At 38.9% G+C, this 27,812-nt stretch overlaps 1 protein-coding gene across 1 annotated transcript in view; it reads left to right on the forward strand.

Moving 5' to 3' along the window:
* Nucleotides 1–27,812, forward strand: part of LOC128640482 (RRP12-like protein) — a gene marked incomplete at its 3' end in the record, with an annotated part of 160,986 nt that overhangs the window by 114,980 nt on the left and 18,194 nt on the right. The window contains 5 exon segments of the mRNA XM_053692960.1: nt 250–343; nt 440–598; nt 18,732–18,812; nt 20,575–20,680; nt 22,104–22,211. Coding sequence (XP_053548935.1) covers nt 250–343; nt 440–598; nt 18,732–18,812; nt 20,575–20,680; nt 22,104–22,211 — 548 coding nt within the window.

A 27,812-nucleotide genomic window follows, 5' to 3' on the forward strand; every position in this document is an offset into this window, starting at 1 on the left:
AAAAGGATACTTTAACAACCTGCTTTGGCAGTTTACGTACACTCATTATTCTCTATTGATTTTCCCTAAATTGCCATCTATTTTAACATCCCCCATGGTTGAACAAGAATCTATCATGAATAGCTCATTATTCTACTACTCTTCAAATATGTTTTTCTTATTTTTTAACCATTGTTAGTTGTTTTGTTTAGCTTTTATTTTAACTTTTTACCTTTTTTTATGTTAAACTGTGCCTTTTATGTTGTATAGGTTGGCAATGCTGGATCTGATAATAGCCATGGCTCCTTATGCAGATGAGCCTTCTATGACCAAGATTTATCAAACTATTCTGCCTTACTTGGAGGTGAGTTGACAATAAGAATTAATAAAACTAATTTCACTCTTTTTGTTTAATTTGTTGTTTGTTTTTCCGGAATAATTAGGACTCTTACTTTTGTAGGAAAAAAATCATAGTTTGCAGAAGAAAGCATACAGAGTGCTGGAAGAAATATGTGGGGGGGAGAGAACTCCCTGTAAAGAGTTTGTGGATAAGAACTTAGAGGAACTGAAAACAACTCTGCTGCGTTCTTTAAAAAGTGCATCTTCACCTGCCAAAAAGGTGAGTTACCTAGACATGTTAAATCATGCAAGATCTTACTCTTCCTAGGGATAATTTTGTGCCAATCAAGAACAGCTGTCATGTGTGGCAAGCAGGTTATTTGACAGCATATATGTTAACTGTAACTGGTGAAAAATGTTGTTTAACACAGAAGAGGCAAATATAAAATAATCACAACTTAAAGTGATAGGTCAAAAATATGTTTATGGATGTATTTCAATTTGAAAAATAACCTTTTTTTTTCAATATACTTCCATAAATGCTTCTAGTGAAAGTTATTACTGTTTTCTTTTACAAAGATATGACGAGTCCACGGATTTCATCCTTACTTGTGGGATATTAACCTCCTGCTAACAGGAAGTGGCAAAGAGCACCACAGCAGAGCTGTATATATAGCGCCTCCCCTTCCCCTCCACCCTCAGTCATTCTATTTGCCTGTGTTATACTAGGAAGAGGTAAAGTGAGGTGTTAGTTTTAGTTTCTTCAATCAAGAAGTTTTTTTATTTTAAATGGTACCGATGTGTACTATTTTCCTCAGGGGGTTATGGAAGAAGATTTCTGCCCTGAGGTTGATGATCTTAGCAGTTGTAACTAAGATCGACGCTTGTTCCCACAAGACTTCTGAAGGTAACACATGAGACACCTTCAGTGGGGAGACCGGTTTTATGCTACAAGCAGCATTAAGGTATGTGCAGCCTTTTATTTCTGAAGAAACTTGATATATCAGAACTGGCTGGCATTTATTTCCCTATATGGGAAGGGGGTAAGCAGTAGACCTGTTTCACAGAAGGATGTTACTGGAATCCCTTTTATTATTTTGTATTTCTGACATAAGGGCATGATATGACACTCAGGGAGAGGCATAAGGGCTTTAGATCGTTAAGCAGTTAAACGATTGAGCTATTTTTTATTATGTATCCAGCATGACTTGCTGGATGTGTTTGGGGTGTGTTTTGTGTTCCACTTAGTTTTATGATAAACCGCTTCCCATGCGGTTGTGTTTGGGCCTACTCCAACTTCGGCCATAAGGGGCGGGGCTTGTCTTCGCATGCTCAGATGCGCACTTCCTTCTGACAGGAGCAGCAAGCAGTAACTCCGGTTGCTCCTGGACAGTAGTCTCTGGCTTGGAGTGTTGGCTGTTCGTTTCGAAGTACCCTGGGGGCAGGTAGGTGCCACAGCAGTGCTGTGGCGAGGTGCAATATTCAATGCGCTTCAGGCGTGGCCTCAGTTGGCTTCGGCCAAATTCATCAGATTCCAGTCGGACAACATCATGACTGTGGCATATATCATCAGGGGGGGAACAAGGAGTTCCTTAGCGATGATAGAAGTATCTAAGATAATCCGTTGGGCGGAGGCCCACTCGTCATCTGTCAGCGATCTACATCCCAGGAGTAGAGAACTGGGAAGCGGATTTTCTAAGTCGACAGACTTTTCATCCGGGGGAGTGGGAACTTCACCCGGAGGTATTTGCCTCATTGATTCTCAGATGGGGCAGACCGGAATGGGATCTTATGGCATCTCGACAAAATGCCAAGCTTCCAAGATAAGGATCCCCCAGTCAAGGGATCCTCAGGCCGAACTGATAGATGCCTTGGCAGTGCCTTGGTTGTTCAACCTAGTTTGTGTTTCCACCGTTTCCTCTCCTCCCACGCGTGATTGCTCGAATCAAACAGGAGAGAGCTTCAGTGATCCTGATAGCGCCTGCGTGGCCACGCAGGACTTGGTATGCGGATCTAGTGGACATGTCCTCTCTGCCACCGTGGAAACTTCCATTGAGACAGGACCTTCTCATTCAAGGTCCTTTCCAACATCCAAATCTTATTTCTCTGCAGCTGACTGCGTGGAGATTGAACGCTTGATTTTATCGAAGCGAGGATTCTCTGATTTGGTCATCAATTCTTTGATACAGGCTAGAAAGCCTGTCACTAGAAAGATCTTTCATAAGATATGGCGTAAATATCTTTATTGGTGTGAATTCAAGGGTTACTCATGGAGTAAAGTTAGGATTCTGTCTTTTCTCCAAGAAGGATTGGAGAAAGGGTTATCAGCAAGTTCCTTAAAGGGACAAATTTCAGCTTTGTCAATTCTGTTTCACAAACGTTTGGCAAATGTGCCAGATGTTCAGTCTTTTTGTCAGGCTCTATCTAGAATTAAGCCTGTATTTAGACCCATTACTCCTCCCTGTAGTTTGAATTTAGTTCTTCAATGGGTTCCGTTTGAACCCATGCATTCCATGGATATCAAATTGTTATCTTGGAAAGTTCTATTTTTAGTTGCTATTTCTTCTGCTCAAAGAATTTCTGAGCTTTCAGCTATACAGTGCGATTCTCCTTATCTCATTTTTCATTCTGATAAGGTGGTTTTACGTACCAAACCTGGATTTCTTCCTAAGGTTGTTTCAAATAAGAATATTAATCAGGAAATTGTTGTTCCTTCCTTATGTCCTAACCCTTCTTCTAAGAAGGAGCGTATGTTGCATAGTTTGGATGTGGTACGTGCCTTACAGTTTTACTTACAGGCAACTAAGGATTTCCGTCAATCATCTTCATTATTCATTGTTTATTCTGGAAAGCGTAGGGGTCAGAAAGCTACGGCTACCTCTCTTTTCGGTTGAGAAGTATCATCCGCCTGGCACATGAGACTGCTGGACAGCAGCCTCCTGAAAGAATTACGGCTCATTCTACTACGGCTGTTGCTTCCTCATGGGCTTTTAAAAACGATGCATCTGTTGAACAGATTTGTAAGGCTGCGACTTGGTCGTCCCTTCACACTTTTTCCAAATTTTACAAATTTGATACTTTTGCTTCTTCTGAGGCTATTTTTGGGAGAAAGGTTCTTCAAGCAGTGGTGCCTTCTGTTAAGGTTCCTGTCTTGTCCCTCCCTTTCATCCGTGTACTTTTGCTTTGGTATTGGTTTCCCACAAGTAAGGATGAAATCCGTGGACTCGTCATATCTTTGTAAAAGAAAAGTAAATTTGTTTACCTGATAAATTAATTTCTTTTACGATATGACGAGTCCATGGCCCACCCTGTTCTTTTTAAGACAGTTTTTCTTTATATTTTTTGTAAACTTCAGTCACCTCTGCAACTTTTAGCCTTTCCTTTTTCTCTTCCTATACCTTCGGCCGAATGACTGAGGGTGGAGGGGAAGGGGCTATATATACAGCTCTGCTGTGGTGCTCTTTGCCACTTCCTGTTAGCAGGAGGTTAATATCCCACAAGTAAGGATGAAATCCGTGGACTCGTCATATTGTAAAAGAAATTAATTTATCAGGTAAGCATAAATTTAGTTTTTTCTTTTTTTAGTTGTTCAGAGCTAGCAGATGATCAGATCATGGATGCTAGTGAGCTTTTTAGCAAAATAATATTTCTTTCATGTAATAAGCAAGAGTCCATGAGCTAGTGACGTATGGGATATACATTCCTACCAGGAGGGGCAGAGTTTCCCAAACCTCAAAATGCCTATAAATACACCCCTCACCACACCCACAATTCAGTTTTACAAACTTTGCCTCCCATGGAGGTGGTGAAGTAAGTTTGTGCTAGATTCTACGTTGATATGCGCTTCGCAGCAGGCTGGAGCCCGGTTTTCCTCTCAGAGTGCAGTGAATGTCAGAGGGATGTGAAGAGAGTATTGCCTATTTGAATACAATGGTCTTCCTCTAGGGGATCTATTTCATAGGTTCTCTGTTATCGGTCGTAGAGATATCTTCTCCTACCTCCCTTTTCAGATCGACGATATACTCTTATATACCATTACCGCTACTGATTCTCGTTTCAGTACTGGTTTGGCTATCTACTATATGCAGATGAGTGTCTTAGGGTAAGTAAGTCTTATTTTATTTATGACACTCTAAGCTATGGTTGGGCACTTTATATGTAAAGTTCTAAATATATGTGTTTAAACTTATATTTTCCATGATTCAGGATAATCAGTATTCCTTCATTCAGACTGTCCGTTTCATTACTTGGGATAATGCATATGAATAAATATTTTTTCTTACCTTAAAAATTTTCAATTGACTTTTTTCCCTGTGGGCTGTTAGGCTCGCGGGGGCTGAAAATGCTTCAATTTATTGCGTCATCCTTGGCGCGAACTTTTTTGGCGCAAAATTTTGTCATTTCCGGCGCTCTAATTGACGCCGGATGTTTGTTCGTGGTTGCGTCATTTTTGACGTATATGTGTTACAGACGTTTTTTGCGCCAAAAAATGTGGGCGTCGTTTTTTTGGCGTCAGAGGATGTGGCGTCATACTTGGCGCCAAAAAATATTGGAGTTGTTCTTGGCGCCAATAATGTGGGCATCATACTTGGCGCCAAAAAATGTGGGCGCCATTCTTGTCTCCACCTTTTTTTCACATTATTTAAGTCTCACTTTTTCATTGCTTCTGGTTGCTAGAGGCTTGTTTATTTGGCATTTATTCCCATTCCTGAAACTGTCATTTAAGGAATTTGATAATTTTGCTTTATATGTTGTTTTTTCTATTACATATTGCAAGATGTCTCAACCTGACCCTGGATCAGAATCTACTTCTGGAAAGACGCTCCCTGATGCTGGTTCTACCAAAGTTAAGTGCATTTGTTGTAAACTTTTGGTATCTGTTCCTCCGGCTGTAGTTTGTGTTAGTTGTCATGATAAACTTTCTAACGCAGATAGTGTCTCCATTAGTAATAATCTTTTACCTGTTGTTTTTCCTTCAACATCTAATGTTCAGGATGTCCCTGTTAATGTAAAATAATTTGTTTCTAATTCTATTAGGAAGGCTCTGTCTGTTATTCCTCCTTCCAGTAAGCGTAAAAGGTCTTTTAAAACTTCTCATATTTCAGATGAATTTTGAAGTGACCGCCATCATTCTGACTTATCTGTTTCTGATGAGGATCTATCTGGTTCAGAAGATTCGGCCTCAGATATTGACACTGATAAATCTTCATATTTATTTAAGATGGAGTTTATTCGTTCTTTACTTAAAGAAGTGTTGATTGCATTAGATATGGAGGAGTCTAGTCCTCTTGATACTAAATCTACTAAGCGTTTAAATTCGGTTTTTAAACCTCATGTAGTTATTCCAGAAGTTTTTCCAGTTCCTGATGCTATTTCAGAAGTAATTTCTAGGGAATGGAATAGTCTGGGTGCTTCATTTACTCCTTCTCCAAGGTTTAAGAAATTGTACCCTGTGCCATCTGATAGATTAGAATTTTGGGACAAAATCCCTTAAGTTGATGGGGCTATTTCTACTCTTGCTAAACGTACTACTATTCCTACAGCGGATAGTACTTCCTTTAAGGGTCCTTTAGATAGGAAGCTTGAATCCTTTCTAAGGAGAGCTTATTTATGTTCAGGTAATCTTCTTAGACCTGCTATTTCTTTGGCTGATGTTGCTGCAGCTTCAACATTCTGGTTGGAGGCTTTAGCGCAACAAGTGTCAGACCATAATGCTTATAGCATTGTTAAACTTCTTCAACATGCTAATAACTTTATTTGTGATGCCATTTTTGATATCATTAGAATTGATGTCAGGTATATGTCTTTAGCTATTTTAGTTAGAAGAGCTTTATGGCTTTAATCTTGGAATGCAGATATGACTTCTAAGTCAACTTTGCTTTCTCTTTCTTTCCAAGGTAATAAATTATTTGGTTCACAGTTGGATTCTATTATTTCAACTGTTACTGGGGGGAAAGGAACCTTTTTGCCTCAGGACAAAAAATCTAAAGTTAAATACAGGGCTGCTAATCGTTTTCGTTCCTTTCGTCAGAATAAGGAACAGAAGCCTGACCCGTTTGGAAACCTTCTCCAGTCTGGAATAAATCCAAGCATTTTAGAAAGTCAAAACCAGCTCCCAAATCCGCATGAAGGTGCGGCCCTCGTTCCAGCACAGCTGGTAGGGGGCAGGTTACGATTTTTCAAAGATATTTGGATCAATTCGATTCACAGTCTTTGGATTCAGAACATTGTTTCACAAGGGTACAGAATAGGTTTCAAGGTAAGGCCGTCTGTGAGAAGATTTTTTCTTTCACGCATTTCAGTAAACCCAGTGAAGGCTCAGGCGTTTCTGAAATGTGTTTCAGACCTAGAGTTGGCTGGGGTAATTGTGCCAGTTCCAGTTCTGGAACGGGGTCTGGGGTTTTACTCGAATCTATTCATTGTACCAAAGAAGGAGAATTCCTTCAGACCAGTTCTGGATCTAAAAATATTGAATCGTTATGTAAGGATACCAACATTCAAAATGGTGACTATAAGGACTATTCTGCCTTTTGTTCAGCAAGGGCATTATATGTCTACAATAGACTTACAGGATGCATATCTTCATATTCCAATTCATCCAGATCACTATCAGTTCCTGAGATTCTCTTTTCTAGACAAGCATTACCAGTTTGTGGCCCTTCCGTTTGGCCTAGGAACAGCTCCAAGGATCTTTTCAAAGGTTCTCGGTGCCCTTCTCTCTGTAATCAGAGAACAGGGTATTGCGGTATTTCCTTATTTGGACGATATCTTGGTACTTGCTCAGTCTTTACATTCTGCAGAATCTCATACGAATCAACTTGTGTTGTTTCTTCAAAGACAGGAGGTTGGAGGATCAATTTACCAAAGAGTTCCTTGATTCCTCAGACAAAGGTAACCTTTTTGGGTTTTCAAATAGATTCAGTGTCCATGACTTTGTCTCTAACAGAAAAGAGACGTCTGAAGTTGGTTTCAGCTTGTCGAATCCTTCAGTCTCAATCATTCCCTTCGGTAGCTTTGTGCATGGAAATTCTAGGTCTCATGACTGCTGCATCGGACGCTATCCCCTTTGCTCGCTTTCACATGAGACCTCTCCAGCTTTGTATGCTGAACCAGTGGTGCAGGGATTATACAAAGATATCACAATTAATATCCTTAAATCCCGATGTTCGATCTTCTCTGACTTGGTGGTTGAATCACCATCGTCTAATTCAAGGGGCCTCTTTTGTTCGTCCAATCTGGACTGTGATCTCAACAGATGCGAGTCTTTCAGGTTGGGGAGCTGTATGGGGATCTCTGACAGCGCAGGGGGTTTGGGAATTTCAGGAGGCGAAATTACCAATCAACATTTTGGAACTCTGTGCGATTTTCAGAGCTCTTCAGTTCTGGCCTCTTCTGAAGAGAGAATCGTTTATTTGTTTTCAGACAGACAATGTCACAACCGTGGCGTATGTCAGTCATCAAGGTGGGACTCACAGTCCTCAGGCTATGAAAGAAGTATCTCGGATACTTGTATGGGCGGAAGCCAGCTCCTGTCTAATCTCTGCGGTTCACATCCCAGGTGTAGACAATTGGGAAGCGGATTATCTCAGTCGCCAGACGTTGCATCCGGGCGAATGGTCTCTTCACCCAGAGGTTTTTCTTCAGATTGTTCAAATCTGGGGACTTCCAGAAATAGATCTGATGGCCTCTCATCTAAACAAGAAACTTCCCAGGTATCTGTCCAGATCCAGGGATCCTCAGGCGGAAGCAGTGGACGCGTTGTCGCTTCCTTGGAATTATCAACCTGCTTATATCTTTCCGCCTCTAGTTCTTCTTCCAAAAGTGATTTCCAAAATTCTAATGGAACGTTCGTTTGTATTGCTGGTGGCTCCAGCATGGCCTCACAGGTTTTGGTATGCGGATCTCGTTTGGATGGCAAGTTGCCAACCTTGGACACTTCCGTTAAGGCCAGACCTTCTATCTCAAGGCCCATTTTTCCATCAGGATCTCAAATCATTAAATTTGAAGGTATGGAGATTGAACGCCTGATTCTTAGTCATAGAGGTTTCTCTGACTCAGTGATTAATACTATGATTCAGGCTCGTAAATCTGTGTCTAGAAAGATTTATTACTGAGTCTGGAAGACTTTCATTTCTTGGTGTTCTTCTCATAAATTCTCTTGGCATTCTTTTAGAATTCCTAGAATTTTGCAGTTTCTTCAGGATGGTTTGGATAAGGGTTTGTCTGCAAGCTCTTTGAAAGGTCAAATCTCTGCTCTTTCTGTTCTTTTTCACAGAAAGATTGCTAATCATCCTGATATTCGTTGTTTTGTACAGGCTTTGGTTCGCATCAAGTCTGTCTTTAAGTCAATCTCTCCTCCTTGGAGTCTTAATTTGGTTTTGAGGGCTTTACAGGCTCCTCCGTTTGAGCCTATGCATTCTCTGGATATTAAATTACTTTCTTGGAAAAATTCTTTTTCTTTTTTATTGAGGTTGCACAGAAAAAAATTACAAACAGATACTTTGTCCAAATACAATGACACAGGAAAAAGAAAAAAACCATACATACAATATTCGAGTTAATATAGTGCATCCTAAGCTATACAATTTGAAAAACCAAGAAAAGACATAATCGTCATAAATCCTCTGTGGGGAATAATAAATAATGTGCTGTGTAAACATCCACTAAAAACCCCTTATGCAAAGACCTATATGTCTATATATTAAAATATGAGAAAACATTTGTAATTAAAAGAAAAAAAAAAATTATCTTCATTCTTAAACTAAAGGTAATGAGAAACAGTGATTATACACAAATCCACACATAATTAGATACAATCAAGGTGAACCAGACCAGTGCGCCGATAGTGTCTGTGACTAATTGAAGACAGATCTTACTGCCATCTTGTAAAGTGAACATTCAGCTTTAGGTAAAATTGTGTAATGTAACCTGCTGGCCCTAAGTGGACTAGCTATACTTTCTTCGATTCAGATAATTTCTCATATTCTATCCCCGCATTGTATGAACAATACCCAATATGCAGTATAGCCAGGATCCAGCCCCCCCAACCCCAAACATGACACCACAAAACACAAACAAACAAAAAAAAAAAAAAAAAGGAAACGCTCCTCTCCGTCCCCCACCCCCCCTCACCCCCAAGCACTCACTCGTCCATTGCCCATTCGCCAGGGAAATGACCTGCCAATATATTCATCTGCAGATATTCCGAGTTACTAAATGGTTTAATTAATTAACTTTTTTTGAAGCAATAGGGGTAATGATCTTAAAAATATTTCCCATTTCTTGAAAAATACTACTAGATGTTTTTCTTGTGGGGTAAGGTAGGTTAATCTGTTCTATTATGAACTGATCAGTCAAAGCCCTTTTGAATTGTGCCATTGTGGGTGAAGCTGTCGCTTTCCATGTCTTAAAAATGAGATTCCGTGCAGTTAATATGATGGTATTTATCAGATTATGATTCTTAATTGTGTGCCTATATTTTACCAGAAAAAAGATCTCAATAGGGGATATTTTATAGTCCACCTTCAAGACAACTGTCATCCAAAATATGATTTTCCCCCAATATTGCGATACCTTAGGGCAACTCCATAGACAATGTAAGAGGTCAGCACCAGTATTTGAACATCTAGGGCAAAGAGCTTTGGTTTTATACCATTTGGCTAACACAGCCGGCGTAAGATATCTCTGTAGCCCGATTTTTATCTGGGACTCCCTCCAAGATGTCGGGACCCAGGACTGTTGCGTTATTTTAAAGCTCTCTGTGATAATCTGCTCATCTATGTTCGGGAATGGGATAGCCCATCTAACTACCATCTCGTCTGCTTGTGCTTTTGATGATTTCTGTTTTAGTAGTGCATATAGGGGGGAAATTGCATATATTCCTGGTGCGTACATTGAGATCCTAGTCTGCAGCTCACCCAGTGACCAGTCATTCCCATATGTCGTTGCCCTATACCAAACCGAGATACAATTTCTTGGAATAATAATATATGCCCTCCCATATCACGCATCTGAGATAAGGTTCGAAGACCTTTAGCTTCCCAATCTATGAATATCCGATTCGAGAGACCAGGACTAAATTCTGGATTACCCACTATAGGTAGATATTGTGAAACATAGGGCGAGTTGCCCATGTCTGTACAGAGTCTTTGCCAGGCGATAATGACATTCTTCAGAGTATCTAGATAGAATATATTAGAGGGAAGTGAGGTAAGAGGGCAATGTAACAGGGCTTTCAGTTTAAATGGGGCCACCAGCTGTGATTCCCACATAAATGATGTAATTTGCTCCTTCCCCGTTAACCAGTCGAATGCAAATCTAGCTATTATAACCAGATTATATGTCTGAATATCGGGGAGTGCCAAACCTTCTGATGTCTTAGAATTCATGAGCCTACCTGCGGCAATCCGCGGTCTTTTGCCATTCCATAAAAATTTGGAACAAGCCTTATTGTATATGGTGATATCTCTCTTATGTAGGAACCATGGGATGTTTTGCATAATATAAAGAAGCTTTGGGAAGATGATTGTTTTAATCAAAGTCACCCGAGCTGTTAATGAGATAGGAAGCCTGGTCCATTCCTCTAGTTTACTCTTACAGGAGTCCATTATAGACCTATAATTTAGACCATACCATTCCTCCGGGTTTCTAGATAGTCGTAAGCCCAGGTATGTAATCTGCAGGACCTCCCTGAAGGGGTGGTCCAGGTGCAATGCAGGATTTTTATCTATCCACATAAGCTCAGATTTAGCTATATTAATCTTGAACCCTGAGATATCCCCAAACTCTTGGTTAATGCTCTGTAGGATAGGTAATGACACTGTTAGATTAGATAGGAATAGGAGGAGATCATCCGCATAGAGAAGGAGAATCAGCTTCTCCCTCGCTAATGAGATCCCCTCCAATTCTTGCCGTATTAGAATGGCCAGAGGTTCTATACTGAGATTAAACAAGAAGGGGGAAAGTGGGCAACCCTGTCTAGTCCCTCTAAATAGATTGAATCTCTGGGTGGAGGTGTTATTAATAATTACCGCGGAGGAGGGAGTGCTGTAAATTAAACGTATATAATTGTTAAAAGAGCCCGAAAACCCGAATTCATCTAGCGTAGAAAACAAATGATTCCAACTGACCCTGTCGAAAGCCTTTTCCGCATCAACCGTTAAAATAGCCTTATCAATACTTCTGTAGGATTCCTTAGATTTATATATATTCCAGAAGGATTCAATCAGGATAAGTAATTTCCTTATGTTCCTTGTCGATTTACGACCATGCATAAAGCCAGATTGATTCTCATGAATTAAATCGCCCATATAAGGTTTTAATCGTGAGGCTATGATAGATGCAAGCAGCTTATAGTCGGTATTTAATACCGAAATAAGTCTATAGGAACTTGGTAATTCGGGATCTTTCCCTTTTTTAAGGATCAGTGAAATATTTGCGGCTGTAAAAGATGAGGAACAACTCATGTTTTCTGAAAAATAAAAATTAAATTACGACTAATACAGGAAGCAACTGGGGTTGGAGGGTTCTCTAATATTCTATGGGGAGAGCATCTGGACCAGCTGCCTTATTGGATTTCGCGTTCTTAATTGCCCCTATTATTTCCTCTTCCGTGATCGGAGCATTGATGGCATCTCTGGCTTCTATGGATATACGTGGGGTTTTAATCTTGTCCCAAAATGTCTCTTTTTTTCTGTAGGTTAATAGGCTCTTGGGTATATAGATCCTGATAAAAGTCAAAAAATACTTTTTCTATATTAGTATGGTTTGTGTATCTCAAGGTTCCTTGTTTAATAGAGGTAATTGCGTATCTAGGAGAAGCTTTAGCTAGCCTAGCTAGGAACTTTGCAGATCTACCCGTAAACCCTCCATACCTTGCTTTCATTCTGAGTTCTTCCTGAGCACTAATCTGTTTCAGAAATGAGTCCCGGAGTGTCTTCGCTGTAACATAGGCATCCCAACATTCTTTCGTGCGCAAGGCAATATACGCTCTATATGTATTCCTCACACGGTTGGCTAATTGTCTGGCCCCTAAACTACTGCTTTTTGACAAGTATAATGTATAGGACTTAATCTCTCCGCGCAAGACAGCTTTAGAGGCCTCCCAAAATATCTCAACCTTGTCTATATAATTATGATTATTATTAACATATTCAGCCCATTTCAATCGGAGATGGTTCTGAAATTTTATATTATTACACAGATATCTAGGGAAGGAAATATAGTTCTGACCCAGCCGTCTACCTGCGGCCCTAAGTCCCAATATAATAACCGCATGGTCAGAAATAACTATATCTTCGATTCTGGTTATCCAGTTCTGCGTTAGCATGGTTTCTGAAATCAAAAAATAGTCTAATCTAGAGAAAGATCTCTGCGCATGAGAAATGCACGTATAAGAGCGGACATCCGGATTTTGAACTCGCCATAAATCAACCATCCCCAGATGGAAACATAATCTCTGAAATATTCTCATTTTTCTACCTCTACTGTTTAACATCTTATTATTAGAAGTATCCAGACAGGGGTCTGCTAGTAAGTTAAAATCACCTGCGATAATTAAATTTGTTCCTATGAAACTGTGTAGTTTTACCAATAGGACAGACCAAAAATTTTGGTCAACTTGGTTAGGGCCATATATATTGCAGAGTGTATATTTAATACCTTTAATTGCCAACTCCAATATTAAAAACCTCCCTTTGGAGTCAAGTTCAACATTACCTATCCTGTATTCTAATTTACGATTCAATAATATTGCCACCCCCTCTTCCTAGAGGTAAATGGAGCCGCCACTACTTCCCCCACCCACTTAGATTTCAGTTTGGGTATTTCCCTAGCATCAAGATGTAATTCTTGTAGGAAGACTATATCCGGATTGAATTTACCCAAATGTTTTATTACAGATTTCCTTTTAATAGGTGAGTTGATGCCCCCTATATTCCAAGACAAAAAACTAAGATTAAACATCATCAGTACTATTCATTTTGCTAATCTAATATCCATCAAGGGGAGTAAAAAGGATTCACACTAATTTTCATCACAAAGCAATGGAGACCCGTCCTCATAATGGACCATAGCAAAGACCCGGGGAGCGAGGATGAAGGGGGGAGAGAGAGAGAAAAAAGGGGAGAGAAGAAAAAAAGAAAAAGGGACACCCCCCACCCCCCCTGTGACACACATAAAAAACACAATTTCTAAAACTATCCTATTCTTAAATTCAAAAACATATTACCCATTTCGTTCTCTCTAAAAAAATATTCAGCTTCTGACTTCGAAACCATCTACTCATTGTGGTAGGGACATAATCATGGAACCCCTGCCTCTCTACAAAAGTTCTCAGCCTCCATAACATTGTTAAGTGTCTGTGTCCTGCCATCTTTCTGCACTATTAGTTTTGCTGGGTAAATTAACCTAATATTGTAGTTCTCTCTCTGTAGCCTCCCATAAAAAAGGACATATCTCTTCTTTTAGTTAATGTTTCCGAAGAGAAATCCTGGAACAATAGTAATTTATGTGAGCCCAGAGAGAGAGAACCACATTTCCTATAATGAATAAGGAATGTTAATTTGTCCTGAAAATTGACAAATTTAAAAATTACTGGCCTAGGTCTCGATAGCCCACTCTGTTCACGCCTTTGACCTATCCTGTGAGCCCTTTCAATCAGGAAGGGAGCAGCAGGAACTGGGATCTGCAAGGCTTGTGGTAATGTAACAGTGACAAAATTCATCAAATCTTGAAACTCAGGAGACTCAGGCAAGCCAATTACTTTGAGGTTATTACGCCTCGATCGATCCTCAAGATCTTCAACCTTGGCTTGCAACGCGAGAATTGATTTGTTATGTGTATCCATTATCTGATCACTAACATTAAGTCTATCTTCCAAATCTGAGATTCGATTTTCTATTTCATCTAGTCTGGTTGAAAACTGTCTAACCTCCAAAGTGAGGCTTGATATCTCATTTCTGATCTCCTGTTTGATCATATCAAATTGCGGCGTCAATATTTTAGCTACTTCAGCTGCAAATTCCGTGAAATTATTGGGGGAAGGATTGGAGACACTTTTATCCAGCGGGGATACCGCACTGGAGTCCAAGTTCCTGCTGCTCCCTTTTTTTTTTTTTTTTGGGAGGCATATTGGAAGGAGAAGACCTTTGCTGCATGTACTTATCCATGAACAGGGCCAAGCTAGTGTTTATCTAAGAAACACTAGATATTTATCTGAAGGATTTAGCACGGGAGAGGGAAGAGAAAAAAAAATAAAAATTACCTGATAATATCTTACTGGATTATCTTTAAGTGAAACTCTTTGTGAAGCCCTACTTTGAATACTAGCTTTTCGTATAAATTACAGCACTTTATTCACCAGAAAGTGATACAATATTTTAATTCAAGAGTCCCTACTAATCTTCAAAACTCTGTGTTTTGGTCTATTCCAACATGTGGAGGAATTATTCCTTATTTCTAGACCTTTTAGTTTAATGAAGCAAAAACAGATAGGTAAGAGATCAGTGATAGTACCTTATTTTTACCCGAGCTTAGTGTAAAGAAAAAGAAACAACAAAAAAATAAATGTATCAATGTAAGAACTCAGCTTCAGACCTAGAACAACACAGTGGGTGATACCAAATATAACATGTGTATGTATGGACACTCCAATATATAATTCTAGACTTAATTTGATGAGATATAGACCGATGTCTATTATTTAGGACTATAGATTCGTCAAAGATACACCTATAGGAGCCTTAGTGGTATAAATCTATCACCATGAGTTCAACTCGGAACTTACTCTATATTGTGTGTCTCAGACATTTATGTCTCTGTTTGAAAAAAAAAAAAAAAAAAAAAAAAGAAAACACAATCATCTGCTGGTCACTAAGAAAGCATTTCATATAGCCGCCATTACAGTCTATTATCTATTAAACCTTCAGCAGTCACCCTTACTTGCCCATAGTATCCCCCCACAACTTGTAATAAAAAAAAAGAAAACGGCAACATGAAACCAGAGGGAAATTGTTATTACTACAGGGTATATATAGGTAACACCAAAACACCTAGGTAGAAAAAGCTTTGTGTTAAGGAAGCATATACATACAGTCCACACAGTAAAAAAAATAACTTTTCATATAATGCACTTCAGTTCAAATAGTAATATTTTTGCAGCCAAGTCTTTACTGCTTTTACAGTCAGCCTGTTCAAACGATCTTGAGCTGCCAAATTGCTCTATAGCTCCAACCATATGGCCTAATGTGGCGAAATCAAAAAGTTTAAAAGTACTTAATCAGGCTGTGTAGCTATGGCCGATGAACCCAGAAAAGATTAATCCGGACCAGCATGTATAGAAATAATAACGCACAGTACCTTGCCGCTATTGGATTCCAGCCCTTTCGAAGCCCTGGGCTCAAAACAAACCCCCAAGGTTTCCCAAGCAGGCGATCCTCTGCGAGGGGGGTTCAGTGCGCCCACGCCAGTGGGAACTTGCGGCCAGACCAGCGTGTGCCTTTGCCACACCTCCCTCTCAGCTGCGGTGCCGGCCTTCGGCGAGGGGGGGTCAAGGCACACAGCAACCAGGGCCGATGTGCTGCGTCGCCTCCGGATGACTCAGGTTGAAGGGGGCGGAATCAGCTACACTGTATGCCCAACCAGGGGGCCCGAAATTCCTTGCGGCGGTCTCCAAGCCGCCACCGCTCCACTCTCAACCCTGTAAAGAGGCTCCCTCCTCGCCTACACCGGAACTCCAATTGCCACTTGCCGCATACAACACCGCCAACGAGCGGAGAGGCCGTCACCCAGCGCACAGTCCACTCAACCAGGTGAGTGTCAGGATCCTTGATCCGTGCCCTGTATATCAGGGTATCTCAGCGTGGATCTACTCGGTCGATAAGACAGGTCTTGAGCGAATACGTTTAGACCCTCTCTACAAACACCTTTCAGGTGACAAGTATAATAGGTAGAGGGGTTGTCAGATACTGGCCTGCATATACCAAAGGGCTTATCTTGAAATCTTGAAATAATGATTGCTTGATGGTTGGGAATATTTATAGAAATGGTGTGCACCAGCCACCGTGCACTTTAGGCTGCAACTCGGACTTCCCATGCTGGATCACAGTCCATATTCCCAAGCCTGAATATGGCCAAGGGAGACCAATGCATATGTTGGAAGTTGATTTGGGCCTCTCTCAGAGGCACGGAGCGTCCTCAGCACCTGCAGCTACCTGCAGCCACCTGCATGTCCCGCCTCCAACAGGAAGTCCAGCAAGAGCGTTGAAATATGTTGAAGCTACTAAATGTTTTAGAAAGACTTCTAGTCTATTTGTTATCTTTTCTGGTTCCAGGAAAGGTCAGAAGGCTTCTGCTATTTCCTTGGCATCTTGGTTAAAGTCCTTGATTCATCATGCTTATGTAGAGTCGGGTAAGTCCCTGCCTCAAAGGATTATGGCTCATTCTACTAGGTCAGTTTCTACTTCCTGGGCTTTTAGGAATGAAGCTTCTGTTGATCAAATTTGCAAAGCAGCAACTTGGTCTTCTTTGCATACTTTTACTAAATTCTACCATTTTGATGTTTTTTCTTCTTCTGAAGCAGTTTTTGGTAGAAAAGTACTTCAGGCAGCTGTTTCAGTTCGATTCTTCTGCTTATAATTTCAGTTTTTTTCCATTATGTGATTAAAACTTTTTGATTTGGGTTGTGAATTATTTTCTCAGCGGAATTGGCTGTCTTTATTTTATCCCTCCCTCTCTAGTGACTCTTGCATGGAAGTTCCACATCTTGGGTATCTGCTATCCCATACGTCATTAGCTCATGGACTCTTGCTAATTACATGAAAGAAAACATAATTTATGTAAGAACTTACCTGATAAATTCATTTCTTTCATATTAGCAAGAGTCCATGAGGCCCACCCTTTTTGTGGTGGTTATGATTTTTTTGTATAAAGCACAATTATTCCAATTCCTTATTTTTAATGCTTTCGCTCCTTTCTTATCACCCCACTTCTTGGCTATTCGTTAAACTGATTTGTGGGTGTGGTGAAGGGTGTATTTCTAGGCATTTTGAGGTTTGGGAAACTTTGCCCCTCCTGGTAGGAATGTATATCCCATACGTCACTAGCTCATGGACTCTTGCTAATATGAAAGAAATGAATTTATCAGGTAAGTTCTTACATAAATTGTTATTTTACAATCCCCTCTGCGCACTTTAAATAAATGTTTGCTAGTGAAGTCAATATTTAAATGTGTGTAAAGAAGTTTTTAATTAGCTCTCTACATCATTGTTTTCCTTCCTTCATGATTCATTGATAAAAATGACCTTTGCTCAAATTCCATTAAATTTAAATGTAATAGCTAAACTTCATAAAATCAATTACACTGGGCTTCTCTGGTCAAACTGTTTATTCATTTTTGTTTTGATCACTTTAAAGGGACATGAAATAAAAAAAAATCTTTCACGATTTTGAAATAAAATTCAATTTTAATCCACTTTTTTATTTACTTCTATTATCTAATTTGCTTCATTCTCTTGATATTCTTCGCTGGAAATCATATATAGATTGGCTCAGTAGCTGCTGATTGGTGGCTGCACTTAGATGCCTTGTGTGATTGGCTCACTTGCTATTTCTTCAACAAAGGATATCTAAAGAATAAAGCAAATTATATAATAGAAGTAAATTGTAATTATGTTTAAAATTTTATTCTCTATCTGAATCATGAAAGAAAATGTTTAGGTTTAATGTCCTTTTAAGCAGCTGATATATGTCAGAGTTTAGGATCTGCATTACAAAAGATCTGCATACAAAATAAATGTTAATAACTATTTTTTTTAATTGTCCATTAAATCTGCCTTTTCACCTTATAGAGGACACTTCAATACTGCAGGTTCATATAGTTTTTAACTGACTGCAACATGGTACAAAGTAATTGCTAAGAATATTGCAGGAACTAATTTGCAGGTGGGCATTTTTCAGGCACTAAAACAGCCACAGGAAAGATACTAAAGATGGTTTAATGGGGTTTATCCATAGTCGCCATACCATGCACATTTTACTAACAAAAGGTAAATTGGAAATGATACAAGCTTTGGCATTTTTGGGTACCCACTCTTATTGGACATGTTTATTTGACACTCTCTACCAGTATTCAGTATTACTGTTTTAATGGTATTTTGACGTTTTTTTGTGTTTGATATCATTTACTTCTATTTTTTTTTCTTCTACATTCTAAATTAACTGCATTCAGTGTAGAGTTTAAGATTGCATATTAAGTAATAAAAAAATATTTAATCCATAGATGCTGTATGGATGTTAAGTTCATGACCTCTTTATGTTTTACAAAGAAATTCTAATCTGCCATTTAGTTAATGGAACTTGTTGGTTGACTGCAGAATGAGATTGTCCAACCTTTTGTTCTTTTGTTCCCTTGACAGCCACGTTTGAAATGTCTGATCCACATTGTGCAGCAGCTTGCGGCCCATCATGAAGAATTCATAACCGCCATTATTCCTGAGGTGAGAGCTTCTTGTGCTTTGATGTATTGGTACCTATATGCGGCCCCAGTTCACCAGTTCCTTTCTGTTAGTAATCTCCAGTGTATACCATACGGGTGCATTTATCCCTCACCTCCTCAGATTGCTTTTCAAAGGTACAGAGTCTTTTAGGAATAAATAGTATGTGCTCTGCAGAAATACATTTATCAGATCGATCTTCCAGGAATATATTTGTGCTATACTGTTCTCTGTTAAATGTATGTTTTGCCAGTCTCCTGTTGGTATTTTAAAAACTGGATCTTAAAGGGATATTAAACCAGTATGAGATTGTAATATAAAAAATATAATTCTGTGTAGTAAAAACACACAACAACTTTGCAATATACTTTCATTATTTATTTTGTTCCCCTTTCCTGTAATTTAATTCTGAAAATTGATGGTTTTCTTAATTCCACAGTTTCTATAAAGTAACGGGTGGCGCCATGTTTGAACTTAAAGGGACAGAAAAGTCATAATTAGACATTTATAATTTAGAGGAAGCATACAATTTTAAACAACTTCCCAATTTGCTTCTTTCTGTTATCCTTTGCTAAAAGGTTTATCTAGGTAAGCTCAGGAGCAGCAAAGACCATAGGTTCTAGCTGCTGATTGGTGGCTGCATATATACCCATTGTCATTGGCTCATCCATGTTTTCAGTTAGAAACCACTAGTGCATTGCTGCTCCTTCAACAAATGATACCAAGAGAATGAAGCAAATTTGATAATAGAAGTAAACTGGAAAGTTGTTTCAAATTGTATGTTCTATCCAAATTATTAAAGAAATTTTTTGGGTTTCATGTCCCTTTAATGTGTCGCTTATCTTTTTCTCCTGCTGAAGAAAAATAGGAACAGATATAAACAGGCAATTAGACTGTCCTAAAAGGGATTCCACACAGCTTTGTTTGCACAAATAGAGAGAGAAAAGTAGTTCAAACATGACAGCGTCCATTACTGAACAGAAACTAAAGTAATTTATAGAAACGAAAATTTGCTTATTTTCTATATTTAGACAACTAATATAATTGTAAAAATGCATCTAGATATTATTCTAAGACTAATTTTTGCTTTGAATACATCATTATGTATAGCCTGTATTTACTGTTTAACGTCCCTTTAAGGAGTTGCTTATTGACATACATTTTAAAATGAAGTTATAGGTAGACATTTAGTGTAATTAATTTTCCCCATTTGTGTCTCTAATTTTAATAACTTGATTCCACATTAAAGAACACAAATGTATATTTTATATGCACTTTTTCATACTTTTAAAAAAATGTTTTATTATTATTATACAGATTTGTTAACTAAAAGCTAAAGCTCTTAGAACAGGAGATTTTTGCATTTCATGTTCTGTTTGTCAGAGCATGTTTTTTGCATGACTTCACCTACATAACTGTCTTTAACCCCTGTAAAATGGTTAAAAACATAAGTAAAGTCACACACAGGGGCATTGAGCATCACAGTTCCCATTCTGAACATGGCTTGTGGTTGGTGGGTTGTGCGACATCCAGTTATGATTGGCTTTTTGGCCGTGTCATGCACAAGCATTACCAATGCTTACATCTCCATGTGGTACTTTTACCTTTGTATTTAACACCTAGGTGGTGGATTTATTCATAAGAGAGTCCCGTTAATTCATTCTTTGAGTTTACATTAGCAAGCTAGACATTTTTAAATGTGAATGTATTAAAACAAATACTAATCTTGTATAATATATTTCTCTTCAAATCTTTAAAATTGTAGGTTGTAATATGCACCAAGGAGGTGTCTGTTGGAGCAAGAAAGAATGCATATACCCTAATTGCAGAGATTGGACATTATTTTCTGCGCTTTAATGAAGATAAGAAAGGTAAGCCAGACTGTTTCAGTTCTGAAGGAAAAAATGTTTTTTTTTCCCCTTTAAAGGGATAAAAAGGTCAAAATTGAAATGTGCATAAATGCATCTGTATTTAAAAAAAAAGCATGTTTTGCAATATACTTCCGTTAGCAAAAATGCTTCTAATAAGTAATTACTGTTTTTCTTTGGTATACGCATATATCCTGTACGGGCCTGTGCACTTGTATTTAAGCTCAGAGAGCTGGCACTGGTGTGTATTGCTTCTGTGAAGATGTAATTTGTGTTATACAAGCTACTGCGGACCCTCTGAGCAGGTGAGGTATTTGAATACTAGTGCACAAGCCCTCGTAGGATATGTGAGTATGCCGCAGAAAACCAGTAGTAACTTTTGCAAGAAGCATTTTAGCTACTGGAATTATTGCAGAAAATACATCTATTTCATGTTAAAATACACCTTTACTTTAGGCCGATTTAATCAGATAATTAAAGTGTGAAACAATGTTAGTTATGGGAGCTTGTGCAACTTCATTTAAAACGTCTTGCGTTTTGCTGCATTGGTTCTACTACTGCCTGCATAATATTTCTGTATTTACTGTACACTTGATTCCCTGCAGCATGTTCTCATGGTGTTACTGCCCGTGTAATATTTCTGTATTTACTGTACACTTGATTCCCTGCAGCATGTTCTCATGGTGTTACTGCCGTGTAATATTTCTGTATTAACTGTACACTTGATTCCCTGCAGCATGCTCTCATGGTGTTACTGCCGTGTAATATTTCTGTATTTACTGTACACTTGATTCCCTGCAGCATGTTCTCATGGTGTTACTGCCGTGTAATATTTCTGTATTTACTGTACACTTGATTCCCTGCAGCATGTTCTCATGGTGTTACTGCCGTGTAATATTTCTGTATTTACTGTACACTTGATTCCCTGCAGCATGTTCTCATGGTGTTACTGCCGTGTAATATTTCTGTATTTACTGTACACTTGATTCCCTGCAGCATGTTCTCATGGTGTTACTGCCGTGTAATATTTCTGTATTTACTGTACATTTGATTCCCTGCAGCATGTTCTCATGGTGTTACTGCCCGTGTAATAGTTCTGTATTAACTGTACACTTGATTCCCTGCAGCATGTTCTCATGGTGTTACTGCCCTTGTAATATTTCTGTATTAACTGTACACTTGATTCCCTGCAGCATGTTCTCATGGTGTTACTGCCCATGTAATATTTCTGTATTAACTGTACACTTGATTCCCTGCAGCATGTTCTCATGGTGTTACTGCCCGTGTAATATTTCTGTATTAACTGTACACTTGATTCCCTGCAGCATGTTCTCATGGTGTTACTGCCCGTGTAATATTTCTGTATTAACGGTACACTTGATTCCCTGCAGCATGTTCTCATGGTGTTTTTATGTTGCTTTCACAGAGGCCATGCAGTGTTACCTTGCTGTGGTGTTTGCTGGACTGACAGGCTCAGTCACTATGATCAGCTGTACCGTTTTGGCACTTACAAGGCTCCTATTTGAATTCAAAGGTAAATTAAACCTTTTTGTATTTTTTTTAAGGTCATCAGTGAACCCTCTTTCTATGACATCACTACAATCTAATTCACTGAAACCTGTTTAAAATCTGAATTGTGCAGATTATTAAAATAAATTCTGGGAAAAATACATAGGGGAAAATTGGAAGAATGTTCTTAAAGGGACATTAAAGTAAATTTTGAATCTTGTTTATGTTCCTTCGCTGTGTCCAATTAGAAGGGAGTATAAATGAGCTCCTGCCTATATTAGTCAGTCACTGTGTCATTTTGGTGTGTAAAGGTTCTGAATTCCATGGAATACACTTCAGCCTTTAAGGGGAGTGGAATCACTACAGTATTCAGAGTTAGTGATGGTAAACTTTCCCCTTTGTATTAACAGTTTGGAATCTTAGCGATATTTTAGAAAGATTTTAATTAGTTGTAATAAAGATGCACTTTAAATTCCTTTTTAATGTAGAGCTGCAATACTAATATCTTGCGCTTCGTTTACCCATTTCACAAGTAATTTTTTTTTTTTGTGAGCGAACGGTTTTATCTGTTCTCCTATCGACCCTCTAGCTAAAAAATAAAAAATTGTGTAAGTGCTGTATGGCTAGAACGCCAAATGGTGAACCATTAGCTCCCCCCAAAAAATATGCTTTTGACATGGGCGGCCGGAGCATGGGGTATTAGAATTTTAATGCAACAAGTAGGTTAAAGTGCATTTTAATTACAACTGATTAATTAAACCTCTGCCTGTTTCTAAACTCCTGCATGTCACCTCTTATCTCAGTGCCTTTTATTAGCTTTTTACAGCCAGACAGTGCCAGTTCATGTGTACCATGTAGATAACATTGTGCTCACTCTGTGGAGAATAATGGTTATACAAGCACCAGCACTAATTGGCTAAAATGCAATGTTGTAAAATAGCACTGAGGTGAGGGGCAGTCTGCAGAGGCTTAGTTACAGGTAATCATAGAGGTAAAAAGTATATTTATATAACCGTGTTGGTTATGCAAACCTGGGAAATGGGTAATAAAGGGATTATCTATAAGGTATGTACATTTGTGCAGTTTGTGATAATACGAATCAGGAAGGCAGCGGCTGCCAGCAGCATTCTGCTCTTTTCAGAGCCACGTTTATGCTTGTTAAAGTGCAGCATGCTGGGATCTGTGCAAAATGTAGCCACCAATTAGCAAGCGCTACCCAGGTGCTGAACCAAAAATGGGCCTGCTCCTTAGCTTAGACTACTGCTTTTTCAAATAAAGATACCAAGAGAACAAAGAAAAATTGATAATAGGAGTAAATGAGAAAGTTGCTTAAAATTGTTTGCTCTATCTGAATCATGAAAGAACAAATTTGGTTTTAGTGTCCTTTTAAGTTACAGGAAACCCAAGTGAAATAAAAAATGAATGTTTATTGCAATTTTTTTTATTATGCATAAATAAAATTTAAAGGGATATTAAACACATAGTAGCAGATAAGATAATAGAAGTAAATTGGAAAGTTATTTAATATTGTATTCTCTATCTCATAAAAGAAAAAAAAAATCAGTGTTAAACTACACGAAAAGGGGGCAAAATACATAATAAAAATACATGGCAAAGTTTTATCATTATGCATAACTATACCAAATCTCAAGGTGTTTACTGTTCCTTTTATCATTCATTGTCTAATGCTGCTTAAAGGGATACTAAAATCAAATTATTTTTCATGATTCAGATAAAGCATGCAACTTTCTAATTAACTCCTATTAATTTTTATTTGTTCTCTTGCTATCTTTATTTGAAAAGCAAGAATGTAAGCTTTGGAGCTTGCCCATTTTTGGTTCAGCACCTGGGTTGCGCTGGGTTGTAACCACCAATTAGTAGGCACTATCCAGGGTGCTGAATAAAAAATGGGTCGGCTCCTTAGCTTAGATTCTTGCTTTTTCAAATAAAGATACCAAGAGAATGAAGAAAAATTAATAGAAGTAAATTAGAAAGTTGCTTAAAATTGCATGCTCTATCTGAATCATCATGAAAGAAAAAAATTGGGTTTAGTATCCCTTTAAGTATCAAGGAATAAGTGTTAATGAGGTGGTACAACAACTTATTTTTATTCATTAAGATATTTAATTCAGTAACTACCTTGTTATATAATTATTTTTATTATGTATTTCTCCAACATTGGTGTGTCCGGTCCACGGCGTCATCCATTACTTGTGGGATATTCTCCTCCCCTACAGGGAAAGGCAAGGAGAGCACACAGCAGAGCTGTCCATATAGCTCCCCCTCTAGCTCCGCCCCCCAGTCATTCTCCTTGCCGCTCTGAACAAGTAGCATCTCCTCGGGGATGGTGAGGAGTTTGTGGTGTTAGTTGTAGTTTTTTATATCTTCTATCAAGAGTTTGTTATTTTAAAATAGTGCTGGCTTGTACTATTTACTCTACAACAGAAAAGTGATGAAGATTTCTGTTAAGAGGAATATGATTTTAGCACAAGTAACTAGAATCCATTGCTGTTACCACGCAGGACTGTTGAAACAAGAGAACTTCAGTTGGGGGTAACAGTTTGCAGACTCATCTGCTTCAGGTATGACTAGTCTCCTTCTAACAACACAGGCTAATGCTAGATGACAGTAATTTTTCCCCTCAGGGAAAATGGTAAGCCATTTTTCTTTCACCTCAGCAAAAAAGATAACAGGCTTCCCCTTTTTGATTTTTATGCTGGTAGACACTGTTAGGGGCAAAATCGATTGGTTTTTATTACAATATCATGGCATTTGAACTGTTTTATAAGCTCATATACACTTGGGGACGTTTTTTATTGATCTGGCATGTTTTAGACACCTAAATCTAGTCAGGAAGGCCCCTTCACTCTAGTGTGCTGAGGGAGGAAGCCTCAGCTGTGCAGTTTATTTCAAGGCAGTGCATGCAGTTTTCATGTGAGAGGGTCCTGTGACTCAGAAAGTGACTCCAGAAGGTTTATTTCTGTGGATGATTGACCCCTAAGGAAGGTAAAATGCTGCAGCAATACTGTAGCAGGGATTGTAGTGTATAAAAACGGTTAAATCCAACAATTAGCTCTGGTTTGCTTGTTTTAAGAGCTAGAGTCTCCATATTTGCTGTGCAATACTTTCTAAGCATTAAGACACTGGGGTCCAAATTTCATAAAAATCGGATATTGCCTTCATAGTTTTTTGAACATTCAGAAATAAAGTGTGTAATGTTATTATTTAAAGAGACAGTAACGTTTTTGTTTAAAATCGTTTTTATTGCATTGTTTGCCTGCCTAAGGCCTAGATTTAGAGTTCGGCGGTAGCCGTCAAAACCAGCGTTAGAGGCTCCTAACGCTGGTTTTGGGCGCCCGCTGGTATTTGGAGTCAGTGATTAAAGGGTCTAACGCTCACTTTTCAGCCGCGACTCTTCCATACCGCAGATCCCCCTACGCCATTTGCGTATCCTATCTTTTCAATGGGATCTTTCTAACGCCGGTATTTAGAGTCGTTTCTGCAGTGAGCGTTAGAGCTCTAACGACAAGATTCCAGCCTCCTGAAAATAGCAGGAGTTAAGAGCTTTCTGGCTAACGCCGGTTTATAAAGCTCTTAACTACTGTACCCTAAAGTACACTAACACCCATAAACTACCTATGTACCCCTAAACCGAGGTCCCCCCACACCGCCGCCACTCGATTAAAATTTTTAACCCCTAATCTGCCGACCGCCACCTACGTTATATTTATGTACCCCTAATCTGCTGCCCCTAACCCCGCCGACCCCTGTATTACATTTATTAACCTCTAACCTGCCCCCCACAACGTCGCCGCCAGCTACTTACAATAATTAACCCCTAATCTTCCGACCGCAAATCGCCGCCACCTACGTTATCCCTATGTACCCCTAATCTGCTGCCCCTAACACCGCCGACCCCTATATTATATTTATTAACCCCTAATCTGCCCCCCTCAACGTCGCCGACACCTGCCTACACTTATTAACCCCTAATCTGCCGAGCGGACCTGAGCGCTACTATAATAAAGTTATTAACCCCTAATCCGCCTCACTAACCCTATCATAAATAGTATTAACCCCTAATCTGCCCTCCCTAACATCGCCGACACCTACCTTCAATTATTAACCCCTAAACTTCCGATCGGAGCTCACCGCTATTCTAATAAATGGATTAACCCCTAAAGCTAAGTCTAACCCTAACACTAACACCCCCCTAAGTTAAATATAATTTTTATCTAACGAAATAAATTAACTCTTATTAAATAACTTATTCCTATTTAAAGCTAAATACTTACCTGTAAAATAAATCCTAATATAGCTACAATATAAATTATAATTATATTATAGCTATTTTAGGATTAATATTTATTTTACAGGCAACTTTGTAATTATTTTAACCAGGTACAATAGCTATTAAATAGTTAAGAACTATTTAATAGTTACCTAGTTAAAATAATAACAAATTTACCTGTAAAATAAATCCTAACCTAAGTTATAATTAAACCTAACACTACCCTATCAATAAAATAATTAAATAAACTACCTACAATTACCTACAATTAACCTAACACTACACTATCAATAAATAAATTAAACACAATTGCTACAAATAAATACAATTAAATAAACTAGCTAAAGTACAAAAAATAAAAAAAGAGCTAAGTTACAGAAAATAAAAAAATATTTACAAACATAAGAAAAATATTACCACAATTTTAAACTAATTACACCTACTCTAAGCCCCCTAATAAAATAACAAAGCCCCCCAAAATAAAAAATTCCCTACCCTATTCTAAATTAAAAAAGTTACAAGCTCTTTTACCTTACCAGCCCTGAACAGGGCCCTTTGCGGGGCATGCCCCAAGAATTTCAGCTCTTTTGCCTGTAAAAGAATAAATACAATACCCCCCCCCCCCCCAACATTACAACCCACCACCCACATACCCCTAATCTAACCCAAACCCCCCTTAAATAAACCTAACACTAAGCCCCTGAAGATCTTCCTACCTTGTCTTCACCATCCAGGTATCACCGATCCGTCCTGGCTCCAAGATCTTCATCCAACCCAAGCGGGGGTTGGCGATCCATAATCCGGTGCTCCAAAGTCTTCCTCCTATCCGGCAAGAAGAGGACATCCGGACCGGCAAACATCTTCTCCAAGCGGCATCTTCGATCTTCTTCCATCCGGTGCGGAGCGGGTCCATCTTGAAGCAGGCGACGCGGATCCATCCTCTTCTTCCGATGTCTCCCGACTAATGACGGTTCCTTTAAGGGACGTCATCCAAGATGGCGTCCCTTGAATTCCGATTGGCTGATAGGATTCTATCAGCCAATCGGAATTAAGGTAGGAATTTTCTGATTGGCTGATGGAATCAGCCAATCAGAATCAAGTTCAATCCGATTGGCTGATCCAATCAGCCAATCAGATTGAGCTCGCATTCTATTGGCTGTTCCGATCAGCCAATAGAATGCGAGCTCAATCTGATTGGCTGATGGGATCGGCCAATCGGATTGAACTTGATTCTGATTGGCTGATTCCATCAGCCAATCAGAAAATTCCTACCTTAATTCCGATTGGCTGATAGAATCCTATCAGCCAATCGGAATTCGAGGGACGCCATCTTGG

Source organism: Bombina bombina, chromosome 9 (assembly GCF_027579735.1).
Source record: "Bombina bombina isolate aBomBom1 chromosome 9, aBomBom1.pri, whole genome shotgun sequence".
Lineage (NCBI taxonomy): Eukaryota > Metazoa > Chordata > Amphibia > Anura > Bombinatoridae > Bombina > Bombina bombina.